This window comes from Bombina bombina, chromosome 4, assembly GCF_027579735.1.
Source record: "Bombina bombina isolate aBomBom1 chromosome 4, aBomBom1.pri, whole genome shotgun sequence".
Taxonomy (NCBI): domain Eukaryota; kingdom Metazoa; phylum Chordata; class Amphibia; order Anura; family Bombinatoridae; genus Bombina; species Bombina bombina.
In genome coordinates, this window is record NC_069502.1 from 1,036,623,457 (window position 1) to 1,036,643,686 (window position 20,230).

The window sequence follows — 20,230 nt, forward strand, 5'->3', positions numbered from 1 at the left end:
GCCATAAGTGAACTACTGATCATTAGCTGGATCTATACAACTACTGAATATAGATCTGCATCAGCCTAGCCTTGTCTCCCTCCAGACATATATGAATGTTTATGACCCCTTCAAATACAAATTATAGGGATGTTGACCCTTTTCCTATTATATAATTTTAAATATATTCATATATGCTAAACTCCCACGGTGTACTCATGCTAGTAGTAAGAAAGTTTCTTTTTCCCCTTCATGACAATTACACAGCAAAAAAAAACCCTAAAACTTGAGGTTCAGTCAGTGAGTCCCAAAAGTGGTCTCCTAGGGTTAATGTAACCTTCTGGGTTTTTTTTCCATACATAGGTTATAGGTCCAAGAGTGGCCTATTTGATCCGTTAAGAAGGTTCAAAAATGTTCAATGGCGTACTGCTGGATTGCTTTTCTCTTTTGGTTTTATTGCAGCAATGATAAATATTATTTGCTATATGTCTCATGGATAAAATACACTGTTCTCTTCATATGCTATTACAATATGTAACCTATTTCAGGTGCCTTGATACAAGCAATTTTGGATTGTATATGTAAAATGCTGTATTGTCGTATTTGTATGCCAAAACTTTACCTCAAATAAAAAAAATATTAAAAAAAAAAAAAAAAAGATGACCCAGATCCTTGGGCCATTGAAATAGTAGCCCAGGGTTACAAAATAGGCTTCAATTCTTGCCTTCCCTGGGGCAGATTCTTTCTATCCTGGGGAGTCCAGATTGTCAAGGATCCAGGTATAGAGAGAATCTTTGCGTAAGGATCTCTCTTCCCTGGGGGTGATTATTCCAGTTCCATTAGAGGAACAGGGTCAGGGATTTGACTCAATTTTCTTTGAAGTTCCCAAAGAGGAGGGAACTTTCTGTCCCATTTTAGACCTAAAATGTCTCAACAAGTTTCTCAGAGTTCCGTCCTTCAAAATGGAAACCATTTGTTCCATTCTCCTCACAGGGAACATTACCAATTCCTTCGATTTGCCTTTCTGGACAAACATTTTTAGTTTGTTATCCTTTCTTTTGGCCTTGCTATGGCTCCTCAAATCTTTTTAAAGGTTCTCATGGCCCTTTTGGTGGTGGTCAGATCTCAAGGATAGCGGTGGCGCCTTACCTGGATGATATCTTGGTTCAAGTGCCATCTTTTCTGCTAGCAAAATCTCATAGCGAGATGTTGTGTCTATTCTTCATTCACACAGGTGGAAATTGAATCTGGAAAAGGGTTCCCTAGTAACAGACACCAGGGTGTGTTTATTTGAAAAAATTATTGATTCTCTATCCATGAAGACTTTTCTGAAGGATGTGAGAATAGCCAATCTTCTTGCTTCTTGCCTTTCACTTCAGGCCTATGTCCATCCGTCAGTGACTCAGTGCATGAAATTAATTGGTTTCATGGTTGCTTCCATGGACATCATTCCCTTTGCTCGGTTCCATCTGGGACCCTTTCAACTATGCATGCTTAATCAATGTATGGGTACCACTCAGATCTTGCGCAGAAAATAGCTATGGATCCCCTAACAAGAGTCTCTCTTTCATGGTGGATTTTGCAGGACCATCTGTCTTAGGGTACATGCTTCCTGAGACTTTCCTGAGTGATTGTGTCCACAGACGCCAGCCTGTCCGGCTGTGGAGCTGTTTGGGGCTCTTTAAGAGCTCAAGGTTTTTTGGACTCGAGAAGGGTCTTCTCCTCCATAGACATTCTAGAGTTGAGAGCGATCTTCAATGCGTTTGTGGCTTGGCCTTCAACTAGCTTTAGTCTGATTTATCAGATTTCTATCGGACAACATCTCCTCGGTGGCATACATCAATCACCAGAGAGGAACCCTTAGTTCGTTGGCAATTAAGGAGGTGTTCTGCCTTCTCCAGTGGGCAGAGTCTCACGATTGTCTCCTGTCTACCATCCACATCCCAGAGGTGGATGCTGGGAAGCGGATTTTCTGAGCAGACAGACCTTTCATATGGGGAGTAGGCTCTCTTTCCGGAGGTATTCTTAATGATAATCCTCAGGTGGGGGGGTTCCACAATTGGATCTGATGGCATCGCATAGAAACGCCAGGCTTCCAAAGAACGGTTCAAGATCAAGAGATCCTCAAGCTGCTCTGATTTACGTTCAGGCAGTTCCTTGGAACTTAGGTCTGGCATACCTGTTTCCTCCGTTTTGCTCTATTTCCACAAGTCATTGCTTGTAAAAAACAGAAAAAATAGTCAGTGATTCTCATAGCTCCTGCCTGGCCTCACAGGATCTGGTTTGTGGATCTGTTGAGGATGTCATCTCTTCCCCCTGGAGGTTGCCTCTGAGAAAGGACATTCTACTTCAAGGTCCCTTTCTCCATCCAAGCCTAGATTCTCTTAAACTGACTGCTTGGAGATTAAATGCTTAATTTTGACTAGATGTGACTTCTCAGAGAAGGTCATTGATACTATGCTTGAGGCAGGTAATCCTGTTTTTTCCCATAAGATTTTCCATAAGGTATGTCGTAAATGCCTTTATTGCTGTGATTCGAAGGGTTTTTCTTGGAGTAGGAAAAGAGTTCCCTGAATTTTGTCCTTTTCAGAAGGACCTGGAGAAAGGTTTGTCAGTCAGCACTCTGAAGGGTCAGATTTCTGCACTGTCTATTCTTTTGCTCAAATATCTGGCAAATCTGCCTGATGTTCAGTCTTTTGTTCAGACCTTGGTCAGAATCAGGCCTGTGTTTAAACCTGTTGCTCCTCCTTGGAGCCTTAATCTTGTTCTAAAAGTTTTGCAGCAGGCTCCGTTTGAGCCAATGCTTTCGGTTGTTGTCTTGGAAAGTTTTGTTTCTTCCTGCTTTTTCTTCTGCTCGTGAAGTTTCCGAGCTCTCGGCTATGCAGTGTGATTCCCCTTACCTGGTTTTTCATGCGGTTAAGGCGGTACTTCGCACTAAGCTGGGATTTCTCCCTAAGGTGGTATTGGATCGCAATATCAATCAGGAAATTGTTGTTCCTTCTTTTTGTCCTAATCCTTATTCTCAGAAGGAACGTCTGTTGCATAACCTGGATGTTGGGTGTACTCTAAAATTTTTCCTTCAAGTTTCTAAAGATTTTTGTTTTTTCTCTGCCCTGTTTGTTGACTTCGCTGGTAAATGTATAGGGCAGAAGGCTTCTTATCTTCTCTTTCTCTCTGGTTGAGAAGTGTTATCCAGTAAGCTTATGAGACAGCTGGACAACAGCCTCCTGAGAGAATTACGGCTTATTCCACTAGGGCTGTCTCTTCTTCCTGGGCTTTCAAAAATGAAGCTTCTGTGGAACTAACTTGCAAGGCGGCAGCATGGTCCTCATTGCATACCTTTTCCAAATTCTACAAATGTGATTTTTTTGCCTCTGATGAGGCTTCCTTTGGGAGGACAGTTCTTAAAATGGTGGTGCCTTCTGTTTAGGTCCGCCTGTCTTGTTCTCCCTCCCTTTTCATTCTGTGTCCTCTAGCTTGGGTATTGGTTCCCACTAGTAATTGGAATGAAATTGTGGACTCTCCATGCCATAGGAAAGAAAACAAAATGTATGCTTACCTGATAAATTTCTTTCTTTCCGGTCATGAAGACCCGCCCTTATTTAAACCTTATTTTAAACCTTATTTACATTTGTACAAACCTCTGGCACCTCTGTACCCTTGTGTTATCTTCTTTTTCCATTTTCCTTTGGCCAAATGACTGGGGATTATGGGTAAGGGAAGTGACACTTAACAGCTCTGCTGGGGTGCTCTTTGCCTCTTCCTGCTGGCCAGGAGTTGAATATCCCACTTGTAATTGAAATTAAATCGTAGACTCTCCATGCCCGGAAAGAAAGAAATTTATCTGGTAAGTATAAATTTTGTTTTTGTGCTATTTCTGTTATAATAACTAAAGATCAGAATAAACACAAGATACGTATTTGATTAGAGGGAAAGGCATAGACACATGTGCAGTAACTGCTAAGACACAAATATGGTAGTGAGAAATCTATTTAAAAAAAAAAGAGTATACAATTGTAAAGAATCAGTACAAGCAAAATAACAAAATTAAAAATCAAGTTTTACCGAAATACAAGGCAATTAGTATAATTTATCCTAAAATTAATTTTAAAACATTGGTTGTCATACTTAGCTACATATAAGAAAATGTCTAAGGCTGAAATCACACCCACATTTACTTACATTTAAATCTTAATGTTAGGCAGTTTATACACAGTAATAAAATAATTATTTTTCTATATCAAGTGAAGTTAGTGATAATGCAACTTGGATATTCTACTCTAAGGGAAATAATTCAGTTGGTTAGAAAGAAGCTGGCTCCTTTTAAGATTTGTTCTTAATCCACTATCTTGATTTCTGCATTGATTACTCATAAAATTTGATCTGATCTTCATCTATATCACAATTATAGACTAACACAATCTGACTTAAAGGGACATGAAACCCAAATTTTTTCTTTCATGATTTAGAAAGAGCATACAATTATAAACAACTTTCTAATTTACTTCTATTATCTATTTTGCTTCATTCTCTTGTTATTCTTTGTTGGAAAGCATATCTAGATATGCTTAGTAGCTGCTGATTGGTAGCTGCACATAGATGCCTCCTGTGATTGGTTCACTGTGTGCATTACTATTTCTTCATTAAAGTATATCTAAAGAATGAAGCAAATTAGGTAATAGAAGTAAATTGGAATGTTGTTTGAAATTGTATTCTCTATCTGAATCATGAAAGAAAATGTTTGGGTATAGTGTCCCTTTAACTAATAAGACACAAACAGTTATACTTTTCATTTTTTTTATTGAACACATTAAGTAATCATTGACAGTGAAGACTGGAAAAAGTAGGTTATCCTTTGTGTTAATGACTTCTCCAAAAGCTGAAGTGACAGAAGTTTGACTTTTTCCCAAAAAATGCACAAAGCTATGTGTGGCGCAAGAAGGGCACTGCACACCAACACCAAAACCTCATCCCATCTATAAAGCATGGTGGAGAGAGCATCATGATTTGGGGCTGCTTTTCTGTCTCAGGGCCTGGATACTTTGTAGTCATTGGGGGAACAATGAATTCAAAAGTGTATCAATACATATTACAGGAGAATCTCATGTTAGCAGTCCATTACCTCAAGCTTAAGAGAAGTTGGGTGATACAACATGGACATTGGCTCAAAGTTCACAAGTAAATCAACTAAAGATAAAAGGGCCTATTTAATATGGTGCGAGCAGACATGATCCGATATTGCGGATCATGTCCGCTGCACATCGATAAATGCAGACAACATACACTGTCGGCATTTATCATTGCACCAGCAGTTCTGGTGAACTGCTGGTGCAATGCCGCCCCCTGCAGATTTGCAGCCAATCTGCCACTAGCAGGGGGTGTCAGTCAACCCGATCAGGTTGATGTCTGTCCGCCACCTCAGAGCAGGTAGACAGGTTATGGAGCAGCAGTCTTTAGACCGCTGCTTCATAACTTCTGTTTCGACACGGGGCAAATATGCCCCCTAGAATAGCTGAAAAAGATGATAATTTATGTTTTGGAATGGCAAAGTCAGAGTCCTGACCTTAACCGCTTGAGATGCTGTGGCATGACCTGAACAGGACTGTGCAATCAACACAACCCAGAAATATTAATGGTCCAAAATTCACGCTCAACCTTGTGCAAGTTTTTTAAGAAGCAAAGGTTGTTGCTGCTAAAGGATGATCTACCAGTTACTAAATTCAAGTCTTCACTTACTTTTTCTATCCTGCACTGTAAATGATTAGTTACTTAGATTTAGATCAGATGACGTTTTATGAGTAATCAATGTAAAAATACAGGTAATTCCAAAGGGGTCACAAACCTTTTCTTGCAGCTGTAGTTTAGCTTCTTCAGTGCAGTGAATCTGTTACTAAAGCAGCTGCATGGTCTTTCCTACGTATTTTCTTTCACTTCTGTTAGTTTTATGTGTTTGCTTCACTTTGTATGAAGGTCTTGCAGACTATGCTTCATTAGTACTAGTTATAAGTTGTTTCTCTCTCTAGCCTTCACATGACCCATCTTTGCTACTGACCCAGAGGGACCATATGGTTCTACAAGACTGAGAGAAATTGAACCATTTGGAGGCTTGGTACACACTTTTGTGATTATGCCGTTCAAACACCTTTCCTTTCTCCACAAAGGATCTAATGCTAGTTATGTATGTCTATTTCCAGAAAACAAAAATGATTGTAAACACCATGTTTTAGATGAGATGATGCAAAAAAAAAAAAAGGTGTTATTAAAGAAACTTTGATGATTCAGATAGAGCATTCAATTTAAAACAACTTTTCTATTTAATTCTGTTATCAAATTTGCTTTGTTTTCTTGATATCTTTTATTGAAGAGTAAAGCTAGGTAGGCTCACAAGAGCTCAGGAGTGTGCACATGTCTTTAGTACTTTATGGCAGCAGTGTTTTCGAACATTTTTTGTAGCTTTGTTATACAATGTTGCAAAACACATCTGAGCTCTTATGAACCTACCTAGTTTTACTCTTCAATAAAAGATTCCACGAGAACAAAGCAAATTTGATAACAGAAGTAAATTGGAAAGTAGTTTAAAATTGCATGTTCTATCTGAATCATGAAAGTTTAATTTTGGCTTTACTGTCCCTTTAAACAGTGACCACATTGTTATTGAAATATATTTGATGGCAAATACTTTATCTACATATTTGTACTTGTATCTCAGTAATACATTTTTCTTTTATTAGACTTCCAAAGTTCAAAGCAATTGCCTAGAAGAACTAAACTGCTCTGAAACAGATTACAAGATGGTGACTAATTGCTTTTGCCTCTCACTGGAGTCTGTTGCACGGAGTCTTGAACATGATGGGGGAAATATGCTTCTTGACCTAGAAGACGGACATTCTTGGTCTGTTTCCTCTGAAGCTTTTCTTGACTCTCAATGCTTTGAAACAGGACCTCACTGTGGCTGTGGAATGCTCAAAAGAAGAGACGATCTTCAATGGTGTGTTCTGGGAAGCCAATACCAGACATTTAACCCACAAACCAGAAACCAGGCCCATTCAGTAACTCAATCAGACCGTCTCATTTTTGACTGTTACCCTGCAAAATGTAATGCCCTGCAAGTCGCAGTAGACACAGCTGGGCTAATCTTGGATTTATCTTATGTTATTGAAGATAATAATTGACCTTAGAATTTTGTGTTGAAAGTGATATAAAATAATTGCATTACAGTTTGGTTTTTGAGAATGCTCACTCATTTTATCATCTGGGCAGTTGTTTTACCTTAAGTATTTGCAGTTCCTTAAAGGGACAGTGTACCGTAATGTTTTCCCCCTTTAATTTGTTCCCAGTGATCCATTTTACCTGCTGGGGTGTATTAAATTGTTTACAAATAACTTCTCTACCTTTATTTTGACATTTGAAATATATGCTTTTGCCTGTAGTATCCCTACCTATTCTGAAAGTTTATATAGAAAAGCTGTAAAAACATAGCCAGGAGAAAAAAAGTACACTCCCACTGGGGGTTAGGAGAGATATGTAATAAAATGTTATTTTTTCAGTTCTCTCAAATTATTGCACTTTGGTATACAGTCAGAGATATTATAAAGAAGCATGTGTATTTTAATGGGTTGTGGTTTCAAAGAACAAAAACAACTATTTCATATACAAAAATAAATCCAAAGAAACAATTGATAGTACATTTTATACTCTACTGCACATTAAGGGAAAACTATTTTACAGTACACTGCCCCTTTAAGCAATATAATCTGTGCTTTGCTAGACCATGTATCCCACCATTGCTAAAAAGAGGATTAATATCCCTAGGAGAAACCTTTCACATAAATTATTGTTTTATTTTTTCCAATGGATAAAACACCAAATTTTAGTTAAAACAGTGCAAATGCGACAAATAAAAGACTGTAAATACTCTGATCAGGGTTGTAGCATTGGCAATGATTTAGTTTAAAAATTCCAATAATTATTAGGTAGAAGGGAAAAAAAAGCTTATGTACACTTTTTTATATGGTCTTCATAATAGTTGTTTTCAGGATTTAAAGGGACATGAAACTCTAAAAATGTATTTCATGAATCAGGTAGAGGTCTGGTTTTCAAACCTCTCCTCAGGACTCCCTAAGAGGCCAGATTTTGATGATATCTGAACTTGAGCACTGGTGAAATGATCAGCTGATTAGTAAACCTTATTTCTCTTGTAAAGGTGTATCCAGTCCACGGGTTCATCCATTACTTGTGGGATATTCTCCTTCCCAACAGGAAGTTGCAAGAGGACACCCACAGCAGAGCTGTCTATATAGCTCCTCCCCTAACTGCCACCCCCAGTCATTCTCTTGCAACTCTCGACAAGAAAGGAAGTATCAAGAGATATGTGGAGACTTAGTGTAGTTTTTACCTTCAATCAAGAGTTTGTTATTTTTAAACGGTACCGGCGTTGTACTGTTTTACTCTCAGGCAGAAATTGGAAGAAGAATCTGCCTGGAGTTTGATGATCTTAGCGGTTTGTAACTAAGGTCCATTGCTGTTCTCACACATAACTGAAGAGTATGGAAAGAAAACTTCAGTTGGGGGGACGGTTTGCAGATCACCTGCTTTGAGGTATGTTCAGTATATTTTTTTCTAGAGAGATGATAAGGTCTAGAAAATGCTGACAGTGCCTGGTATATTTGAGGTAAGCCTGATAAAGTGATTTAACAACGACTGGGATCATGCTTACAAGATAAGGGTAATATTCATGTTAATTCTCATATTACTTAGTGTAAAAACGTTTGCATAACTTACAGAAAAAACATTTTTTCTCTGAGGTTTATAAATTTATATTTGGGGCCTAGTTTTCCACATGGCTTGTTAGATTACTCCTAGGAGTACTTTTTTAAGGCCCTCTGACATTGAGTGCATGGGGAGGGGCCTATTTTCGAACACTTTATGCGCAGTTGATATTTAGACTGAGACATCCAGCTTCCCTAAAGGAGTCCTCTGGCATCTAGGACCACTATAGAGGGTTTTTTTCCTGCAAAAATCGTGTTTAAGGGCAGGTAGGAGCCACAGCAGAACTGTGGCAGTGTGTTTGACTGTTTTTTAACGGTTTTACCGTTTTTCTAATCCGGTTTGGGGACTAAGGGGTTAATCATCCATTTGCAAGTGGGTGCAATGCTGCTTTAGTCTCTTATACACACTGTAAAAATTTTGTAGACTTTACTACTTTTTAACACTATTTTGCAGTTTATGTGGTAGTTTTTTTCTCTTAAAGGCACAGTACCGTTTTTGTTTAATTGCTTTTTCACATTTATTAAAGTGTTTTCCAAGCTTGCTGGTCTCATTACTAGTCTGTTAAACATGTCTAACATAGAGGAAACTCCTTGTTCATTATGTTTAGAAGCCATTGTGGAACCCCCTCTTAGAATGTGTACCAAATGCACTGACCTTTCTATAAGTTATAAAGACCATATTATGTCTTTTAAAGATTTATCACCAGAGGTTTCTCAGACTGACAAAAGGGAGGTTAAACCACCTAGCTCTCCCAATGTGTCAGAACCTATATCTCCCGCGCAAGTGACGCCAAGTACATCTGGCGCGTCCAATGCGTTTACCTTACAAGACATGGCGGCAGTTATGAATCATACCCTCACAGAGGTATTGTCCAAACTGCCAGGGTTACAAGGAAAGCGAGACAGCTCTGGGGCTAGAACAAATACAGAGCTTTCTGACGCTTTAGTAGCTATGTCTGATATACCCTCACAATGTACAGAAGCCGAAGCAGGAGAGCTTCTATCTGTGGGTGACATTTCTGATTCAGGGAAGGCGTTACTTCAGTCTGACTCTGAAATGACAGCATTTAAATTTAAGCTTGAACACCTCTGCTTGTTGCTCAGGGAGGTTTTAGCGCCTCTGGATGACTGTGACACCATTGTAGTCCCAGAGAAATTGTGTAAAATGGACAAATACTTTGCAGTGCCTGTTTACACTGATGTTTTTCCAATCCCTAAGAGGTTTTCAGAAATTATTACGAAGGAATGGGATAGACCAGGTGTACCGTTCTCTTCCCCTCCTGCTTTTAAAAAGATGTTTCCCATAGATGCCGCTACACGGGACTCGTGGCAGACGGTCCCTAAGGTGGAGGGAGCAGTCTCTATCCTAGCTAAGCGTACAACTATCCCCGTCGAGGACTGTTGTGCTTTCCTAGATCCAATGGATAAAAAATTAGAGGGTTTCCTTAAGAAAATCTTTATACAACAAGGTTTTATTCTCCAGCCTCTTGTATGCATTGCCCCAGTCACTGCTGCAGCCGCTTTCTGGTTCGAGTCTCTTGAGGAGGCTCTACAGGTGGAGACCCCGTTGGATGATATCCTAGACAGGCTTAAAGCTCTTAAGTTAGCCAATTCATTTATTTCTGACGCCGTTTTTCATTTAACAAAGCTAACGGCTAAGAATTCAGGTTTTGCCATTCAGGCGCGTAGGGCGCTATGGCTTAAGTCCTGGTCAGCTGACGTTACTTCAAAGTCTAAGCTTCTCAATATCCCCTTCAAAGGGCAGACCCTATTCGGGCCTGGACTGAAGGAGATCATTTCTGATATTACTGGAGGAAAAGGCCACGCCCTTCCCCAGGATAGGTCCAACAAATTAAGGACCAAGCAGACTAATTTTCGTTCCTTTCGAAACTTCAAGAGTGGCGCAGATTCAACTTCCTCTACTGCAAAACAAGAGGGAACTTTTGCCCAGTCCAAGCCAGTCTGGAGACCTAACCAGGCTTGGAACAAGGGAAAGCAGGCCAAAAAACCTGCTGCTGCCTCTAAGACAGCATGAAGGAGTAGCCCCCGATCTGGGACCGGATCTAGTTGGGGGCAGACTTTCTCTCTTCACCCAGGCTTGGGCAAGAGACGTCCAGGATCCCTGGGCTCTAGAGATTGTTTCCCAGGGATATCTTCTGGATTTCAAAGCCTCATCTCCAAAGGGGAGATTACATCTCTCACAATTATCTGCAAACCAGATAAATAGAGAGGCATTCTTACTTTGCGTTCAAGACCTTCTGGTTATGGGAGTGATCCACCGAGTTCCAAGGGAAGAACAGGGGCAGGGATTCTATTCAAATCTGTTTATAGTTCCCAAAAAAGAAGGAACTTTCAGACCAATCTTGGATCTCAAGATCCTAAACAAATTTCTCAGGGTCCCATCCTTCAAGATGGAGACTATTCGAACCATCCTACCTATGATCCAGGAGGGTCAATATATGACTACCGTGGACTTAAAGGATGCTTATCTCCACATTCCGATACACAGAGATCATCGGTTTCTCAGGTTTGCCTTCCTAGACAGGCATTACCAGTTTGTGGCTCTTCCCTTCGGGTTAGCCACGGCACCAAGAATCTTTACGAAGGTTTTAGGGTCCCTACTGGCGGTTCTAAGGCCACGAGGCATAGCGGTGGCTCCTTACCTAGACGACATTCTGATACAGGCGTCGACTTTTCAAATCGCCAAGTCCCATACGGACATTGTTCTGGCATTCCTGAGGTCTCACGGGTGGAAGGTGAACGAAGAAAAGAGTTCTCTCTCCCCTCTTACAAGAGTTTCCTTCCTCGGAACTCTGATAGATTCAGTAGAAATTAAGATTTTTCTGACAGAGGTCAGGTTGTCAAAGCTTCTAACTTCCTGCCGTGCTCTTTATTCCACTTCTCAGCCATCAGTGGCTCAGTGTATGGAAGTAATCGGCTTAATGGTAGCGGCAATGGACATAGTTCCGTTTGCCCCGCCTACATCTCAGACCACTGCAACTTTGCATGCTCAATCAGTGGAATGGGGATTACACACAGTTGTCCCCTCTGCTAAATCTGGATTAAGAGACCAGGGATTCTCTTCTCTGGTGGCTATCTTGGGTCCATCTGTCCAGGGGAATGAGTTTCCGCAGGCCAGAATGGACTATAGTGACGACAGATGCCAGCCTTCTGGGCTGGGGCGCAGTCTGGAACTCCCTGAAGGCTTAGGGTTCGTGGACTCAGGAGGAAACCCTCCTTCCGATAAACATTATGGAACTAAGAGCGATATTCAATGCTCTTCAGGCTTGGCCTCAGCTAGCTGCGGTCAGGTTCATCAGATTTCAGTCGGACAACATCACGACTGTAGCCTATATCAACCATCAGGGGGGAACAAGGAGCCCCCTTGCAATGTTGGAGGTTTCAAAGATAATTCTATGGGCAGAGGTTCACTCTTGCCATCTCTCAGCTATCCATATCCCAGGACTAGAGAACTGGGAGGCGGATTTCCTAAGTCGGCAGACTTTTCATCTGGGGGAGTGGGAGCTCCATCCGGAGGTATTTGCCCAGTTGATTCAACTATGGGGCAAACCAGAACTGGATCTCATGGCATCTCGTCAGAACGCCAAGCTTCCTCGTTACGGGTCCAGGTCCAGGGATCCCAAGGCAGCGCTGATAGATGCTCTAGCAGAGCCCTGGTCCTTCAGCCTGGCTTATGTGTTTCCACCGTTTCCTCTGCTCCCTCGTCTGATTGCCAAGATCAAGCAGGAGAGAGCTTTGGTGATTTTGATAGCTCCTGCGTGGCTACGCAGGACTTGGTATGCAGATCTGGTGGACATGTCATCCTTTCCACCATGGACTCTGCCGCTAAGGCAGGACCTTCTACTTCAATGTCCTTTCAAACATCCAAATCTAATTTCTCTGCGTCTGGCTGCTTGGAGATTGAACGTTTGATTCTATCAAAGCGTGTTTTTTCCAAATCGGTCATTGATACCTTAATTCAGGCTCGAAAGCCTGTCACCAGGAAAATCTATCATAAGATATGGTGTAAATATCTTCATTGGTGTGAATCCAAGGGTTACTCACAGAGTAAAGTCAGGATTCCTAGAATCTTATCCTTTCTCCAATAAGGATTGGAGAAGGGATTGTCAGCTAGTTCCTTAAAGGGACAGATTTCTGCTCTGTCTATTCTTTTGCACAAACGTCTGGCTGAGTTTTCAGACGTTCAGGCTTTAGTTAGAATCAAGCCTGTGTTTAAACCTGTTGCTCCGCCATGGAGTTTAAATTTAGTTCTTAAAGTTCTTCAAGGGGTTCCGTTTGAACCTTTGCATTCCACAAAGATATTAAACTTTTATCTTGGAAAGTTCTGTTTTTAGTAGCTATCGGAGTTATCTGCTTTACAGTGTGATTCCCCTTATCTGATTTTCCATGCAGATAAGGTAGTTTTGCGTACCAAACCTGGGTTTCTTCCTAAGGTAGTATCTAATAAGAATATCAATCAGGAGATTGTTGTTCCTTCATTATGTCCTAATCCTTCCTCAAAGAAGGAACGTCTTTTACACAATCTTGATGTGGTTCGTGCTTTAAAGTTTTATTTACAAGCTACGAAGGATTTTCGTCAAACATCTGCTTTGTTTGTTGTCTACTCTGGACAGAGGAGAGGCCAAAAGGCTTCGGCAACTTCTCTTTCTTTTTGGCTAAGAAGCATAATCCGCTTAGCTTATGAGACTGCTGGCCAGCAGCCTCCTGAAAGAATTACAGCTCATTCCACTAGAGCGGTGGCTTCCACATGGGCTTTTAAAAATGAGGCCTCTGTTGAACAGATTTGTAAGGCGGCGACTTGGTCTTCGCTTCATACTTTTTCTAAATTCTACAAATTCGATACTTTTGCTTCTTCGGAGGCTATTTTTGGGAGAAAGGTCTTACAGGCAGTGGTGCCTTTCGTTTAAGTTCCTGCCTTGTCCCTCCCTTCATCCGTGTCCTAAAGCTTTGGTATTGGTATCCCACAAGTAATGGATGAACCCGTGGACTGGATACACCTTTACAAGAGAAAACAAAATTTATGCTTACCTGATAAATTTATTTCTCTTGTGGTGTATCCAGTCCACGGCCCGCCCTGTCATTTTAAGGCAGGTGTTTTTTATTTTTAAACTACAGTCACCACTGCACCCTATAGTTTCTTCTTTTTTCTTGCTTTTCTTCGGTCGAATGACTGGGGGTGGCAGTTAGGGGAGGAGCTATATAGACAGCTCTGCTGTGGGTGTCCTCTTGCAACTTCCTGTTGGGAAGGAGAATATCCCACAAGTAATGGATGAACCCGTGGACTGGATACACCACAAGAGAAATAAATTTATCAGGTAAGCATAAATTTTGTTTTTACCTGTACTCATCCAAGGTAATCCTGAAAACCTGGCCTGTTGGGGAGGCTTGAAGACAGGTTTGAAAACCAGTGAGATAGAGCATACATTTTTAATTAACTTTCCAATTTACTATTAATATAAATTTTGCTTAATTTTCTTATCCATTGTTGAAGTAACATTGAACTACTCTGACCTAGCTAAACACATCAGTAAGCCAATGACAAGAGTCATATGTGCAGCCACCAATCAGCAGCTAGCTCCCACCTCTTGACCCTACCTAGGTATGCTTTTCAACAAAGGATACAGAGAGAACTAAGCAAAATAGATAATAGAACTAAACTGGAAAATTGTTTAAAAGTGTATGCTTTGTTTGAATCTTGAAGGAATTTCAAGATGGGTTTCATGTCAACCAATAAATTTGATTATGTTTTAGTATGATTGGATTTATATTTATTGAAAATATTTAACTTATTTATTGTTAAATTTGAGTGAACATATTTCTTTGAAACAATATATATTTGGTGCGTGTGCTTTTAAATATATATATATATATATATATATATATATATATATGTATATATTCTTAATCATGAATTCACTATTGAAATCACTTTTGAACACTGGGAAAATTAAGTCACATTAAAATGTATCAATTTATTAAAGTCAATATTGTTAAGGTCTCACTCAGACATGCAGAAAAGGGAAAATCTATGCATTTGTGTTCACTCGGACATACAAAAAATTAAACACAAAGCACAGGATTTTTCAACAAGCTGTATGTAGTAATTTTGATTTAGCTATGAACCTATGTAGTGCTGTGTACCTTAGAAAGTGGCATTTACCAATGATTTATATAAGCTGCAGTGTGGTGTGCTTATGCGTGTATTGTTTCCTAATGCTCAGTACACTTTTGAAGGTCTCCCCTAGACAATTCTCTTTAGCCTGTTGTCTATACGTGCACTTTGAGAGCTCTGGAAATCTATTCAAGATTATAAAAGGGGGATTATTAGCCCCTTTTACCTTTCCCAGAGCTGAGATACTTTTTGTGCGAATGAAAAACATGAAACATGGTCTTGTGTCTTCGCAGATAGCTCACTAAGAAGGCAATTAAGACTACAGTTACTTTCTCTAGTTTTCCTGAACATTGACATGAAGGTTTGTATGTGCGTGTGGTAGGGTCTCTCGTGGATCCATGATAATATGGATGAACCCACATAAGGTTGCAACTATTCTATAATGATGTCTTGCTTCTAACTGGAGAGATGTGTAGACATTTCTTGGCTTCACACATTGTTAAATTATTTTCATTCACATCTTCATCACTGCTTCAACTCCTCAACACATGGTTTTCCTTCTGAAGGCTAAAAACTTCAGTTTCACCTCTTGTCCTGTTTCATCCTATTCTCATTTTCCCCTTTATTCTGGAAGAGATAACACAATAGAGATAACCACTATAAAAATTAATTTTTTATTGCGTACATTTCGTAAAATATTATTTCTCCAACATTGGTGTGTCCGGTCCACGGCGTCATCCTTACTTGTGGGATATTCTCTTCCCCAACAGGAAATGGCAGAGAGTCCCAGCAAAGCTGGTCACATGATCCCTCCTAGGCTCCGCCCACCCCAGTCATTCTCTTTGCCGTTGTACAGGCAACATCTCCACGGAGATGGTTAAGAGTTTTTTGGTGTTTAAATGTAGTTTTTATTCTTCTATCAAGTGTTTGTTATTTTAAAATAGTGCTGGTATGTACTATTTACTCTGAAACAGAAAAGGATGAAGATTTCTGTTTGTAAGAGGAAGATGATTTTAGCAGACAGTAACTAAAATCGATTGCTGTTTCCACATAGGACTGTTGAGATGAAGTAACTTCAGTTGGGGGAAACAGTTAGCAGACTCTTCTGCTTAAGGTATGACTAGCCATATTTCTAACAAGACTGTGTAATGCTGGAAGGCTGTCATTTCCCCTCATGGGGACCGGTAAGCCATTTTCTTAGTCAAAAACAAACAGAATGAAGGGCTTATTATGGGCTAAAAAACTGGTAGACATTTTTATGGGCTAAATCGATTGCTTTATTTGTGCATATTATTCAAATTTAGGCTAACAATTGACATTTATAATCTTGGGGAACGTTTATAAAACGGCAGGCACTGTATTGGACACCTTTTTCAGTCAGGGGGCCTTTCTAGTCATAGACTGAGCCTCATTTTCGCGCCATTAATGCGCAGTTGTTTTTTGAGAGCAGGGCATGCAGATGCATGTGTGAGGATCTAAGAATCTCTGAAAAAGCTTTTAGAAGGCGTCATTTGGTATCGTATTCCCCTCAGGGCTTGGTTGGGTCTTAGCAAAGACTGTATCTGGGACTGTATAGGGGTTAAATTGAAAAACGGCTCCGGTTCCGTTATTTTAAGGGTTAAAGCTCTGAAGTTTGGTGTGCAATACTTTTAAGGCTTTAAGACACTGTGGTGAAAATTTGGTGATTTTTGAACAATTCCTTCATACTTTTTCACATATTCAGTAATAAAGTGTTTTCTGTTTGAAATTTAAAGTGACAGTAACGGTTTTATTTTAAAACGTTTTTTGTGCATTGTTGACAAGTTTAAGCCTGTTTAACATGTCTGTACCTTCAGATAAGCTATGTTCTATATGTATGAAAGCAAATGTGTCTCCCCATTTAAATTTATGTGATAATTGTGCCATAGCGTCCAAACAAAGTAAGGACAGTACTGCCACAAATAATGATATTGCTCAAGATGATTCCTCAAATGAGGGGAGTAAACATGATACTACATCATCTCCTACTGTGTCTACACCAGTTTTGCGAATGCAGGAGGCCCCTAGTACATCTAGTGCGCCAATACTTATTACCATGCAACAATTAACGGCTGTAATGGATAACTCCATAGCAAATCTTTTATCCAAAATGCCTACTTATCAGAGAAAGCGCGATTGCTCTGTTTTAAACACTGAAGAGCAAGAGGACGCTGATGATAATTGTTCTGTCATACCCTCACACCAATCTGAAGGGGCCATGAGGGAGGTTTTGTCTGAGGGAGAAATTTCAGATTCAGGAAAAATTTCTCATCAAGCTGAACCTGATGTTGTGACATTTAAATTTAAATTAGAACATCTCCGCGCACTGCTTAAGGAGGTGTTATCTACTCTGGATGATTGTGACAATTTGGTCATTCCAGAGAAATTATGCAAGATGGACAGGTTCCTAGAGGTTCCGGTGCCCCCTGACGCTTTTCCTATACCCAAGCGGGTGGCGGACATAGTAAATAAAGAGTGGGAAAAGCCCGGCATACCTTTTGTTCCTCCCCCTATATTTAAGAAATTATTTCCTATGGTCGACCCCAGAAAGGACTTATGGCAGACAGTCCCCAAGGTCGAGGGGGCAGTTTCTACTCTAAACAAACGCACTACTATTCCTATCGAAGATAGTTGTGCTTTCAAAGATCCTATGGATAAAAAATTGGAAGGTTTGCTTAAAAAGATTTTTGTACAGCAAGGCTACCTTCTACAACCAATTTCATGCATTGTTCCTGTCACTACGGCAGCGTGGTTCTGGTTCGAGGAACTTGAAAAGTCGCTCAGTAGAGAAACTCCATATGAGGAGGTTATGGACAGAGTTCACGCACTTAAATTGGCTAACTCTTTTATTTTAGATGCCGCTTTGCAATTAGCAAAATTAGCGGCGAAAAATTCAGGGTTTGCTATTGTGGCGCACAGAGCGCTTTGGCTAAAGTCTTGGTCAGCGGATGTGTCATCCAAGACAAAATTACTTAACATTCCTTTCAAAGGTAAAACTTTATTTGGACCTGATTTGAAAGAGATTATTTCAGACATCACTGGGGGAAAGGGCCACGCCCTTCCACAGGATAGGTCTTTTAAGGCTAAAAATAAGCCTAATTTTCGTCCCTTTCGCAGAAATGGACCAGCCTCTAATTCTGCATCCTCTAAGCAAGAGGGTAATGCCTCACAACCCAAACCAGCCTGGAAACCAATGCAAGGCTGGAACAAGGGTAAGCAGGCCAAGAAGCCTGCCACTGCTAACAAGACAGCATGAAGGAGTAGCCCCCGATCCGGGACCGGATCTGGTGGGGGGCAGACTCTCTCTCTTTGCTCAGGCTTGGGCAAGAGATGTTCAGGATCCTTGGGCGCTAGAAATAGTTTCTCAAGGTTATCTCCTGGAATTCAAGGAACTACCCCCAAGGGGAAGGTTCCACAAGTCTCACTTATCCTCAAACCAAATAAAGAGACAGGCATTCTTACATTGTGTAGAAGACCTGTTAAAGATGGGAGTGATACACCCAGTTCCAATAAAGGAACAAGGAATGGGATTTTATTCCAATCTGTTCGTAGTTCCCAAAAAAGAGGGAATGTTCAGACCAATTTTGGATTTGAAGATCCTAAACAAATTTCTCAGGGTACCATCGTTCAAAATGGAAACTATTCGAACGATTCTACCCACCATCCAGGAAAGTCAATTTATGACTACCGTGGATCTAAAGGATGCGTACCTACATATCCCTATCCACAAGGAACATCATCAGTTCCTAAGGTTCGCTTTTCTGGACAAACATTACCAGTTTGTGGCTCTTCCATTCGGATTAGCCACTGCTCCAAGGATTTTCACAAAGGTGCTAGGGTCCCTTCTAGCGGTTCTAAGACCAAGGGGCATTGCAGTAGTACCTTACTTGGACGACATTCTAATACAAGCGTCGTCCCTGTCAAAGGCAAAGGCTCATACGGACATCGTTTTAGCCTTTCTCACATCTCACGGATGGAAGGTGAACAAAGAAAAGAGTTCTCTGTCCCCGTCAACAAGAGTTCCCTTCTTGGGAACAATAATAGATTCCTTAGAAATGAGGATTTTTCTGACAGAGGTCAGAAAATCAAAACTTCTAAGCTCTTGTCAAGTGCTTCATTCTGTTCCTCGTCCTTCCATAGCGCAGTGCATGGAAGTAATAGGATTGATGGTTGCAACAATGGACATATTTCCTTTTGCACAAATTCATCTAAGACCATTACAACTGTGCATGCTCAAACAGTGGAATGGGGATTATACAGACTTGTCTCCAATGATTCATGTAGATCAAAAGACCAGAGATTCACTCCGTTGGTGGCTGACCCTGGACCATCTGTCCCAGGGAATGAGCTTCCGCAGACCAGAGTGGGTCATTGTCACGACCGACGCCAGTCTAGTGGGCTGGGGTGCGGTCTGGGAATCCCTGAAAGCTCAGGGTCTATGGTCTCGGGAAGAGTCTCTTCTCCTGATAAACATTCTGGAACTGAGAGCGATATTCAATGCTCTTGCCTCAACTAGCAAAGGTCAGATTCATAAGGTTCCAATCAGACAACATGACGACTGTTGCGTATATCAATCATCAAGGGGGAACAAAGAGTTCCCTGGCGATGAAAGAAGTGACCAAAATAATTCAATGGGCGGAGGATCACTCCTGCCACTTGTCTGCGATCCACATCCCAGGAGTGGAAAATTGGGAAGCGGATTTTCTGAGTCGTCAGACATTTCATCCGGGGGAGTGGGAACTCCATCCGGAAATCTTTGCCCAAATAACTCAATTATGGGGCATTCCAGACATGGATCTGATGGCGTCTCGTCAGAACTTCAAGGTTCCTTGCTACGGGTCCAGATCCAGGGATCCCAAGGCGACTCTAGTAGATGCACTAGTAGCTCCTTGGACTTTCAACCTAGCTTACGTATTCCCACCGTTTCCTCTCATTCCCAGGCTGGTAGCCAGGATCAATCAGGAGAGGGCCTCGGTGATCTTGATAGCTCCTGCGTGGCCACGCAGGACTTGGTATGCAGACCTGGTGAATATGTCATCGGCTCCACCATGGAAGCTACCTTTGAGACAGGACCTTCTTGTTCAAGGTCCATTCGAACACCCAAATCTGGTATCCCTCCAACTGACGGCTTGGAGATTGAACGCTTGATTCTATCAAAGCGTGGGTTTTCAGATTCGGTGATAGATACTCTGGTTCAGGCCAGAAAACCTGTAACTAGAAAAATTTACCATAAAATATGGAAAAAATATATCTGTTGGTGTGAATCCAAAGGATTCCCATGGAATAAGATAAAAATTCCTAAGATTCTCTCCTTTCTACAAGAAGGTTTGGA

At 40.8% G+C, this 20,230-nt stretch overlaps 1 protein-coding gene across 3 annotated transcripts in view; it reads left to right on the top strand.

The window, feature by feature from the left end:
- Positions 1-7,899, top strand: part of LOC128657744 (molecular chaperone MKKS) — a 189,536-nt gene extending 181,637 nt beyond the window's left edge. For all 3 annotated transcript variants that reach the window (XM_053712152.1, XM_053712151.1, XM_053712153.1), the window contains one exon: positions 6,711-7,899. In XM_053712152.1, the coding sequence (XP_053568127.1) occupies positions 6,711-7,151 (441 nt within the window). In that variant the 3' untranslated portion in view covers positions 7,152-7,899. The remainder of the gene's footprint in view (positions 1-6,710) is intronic.
- The last annotated feature ends 12,331 nt before the right edge of the window (positions 7,900-20,230 follow it).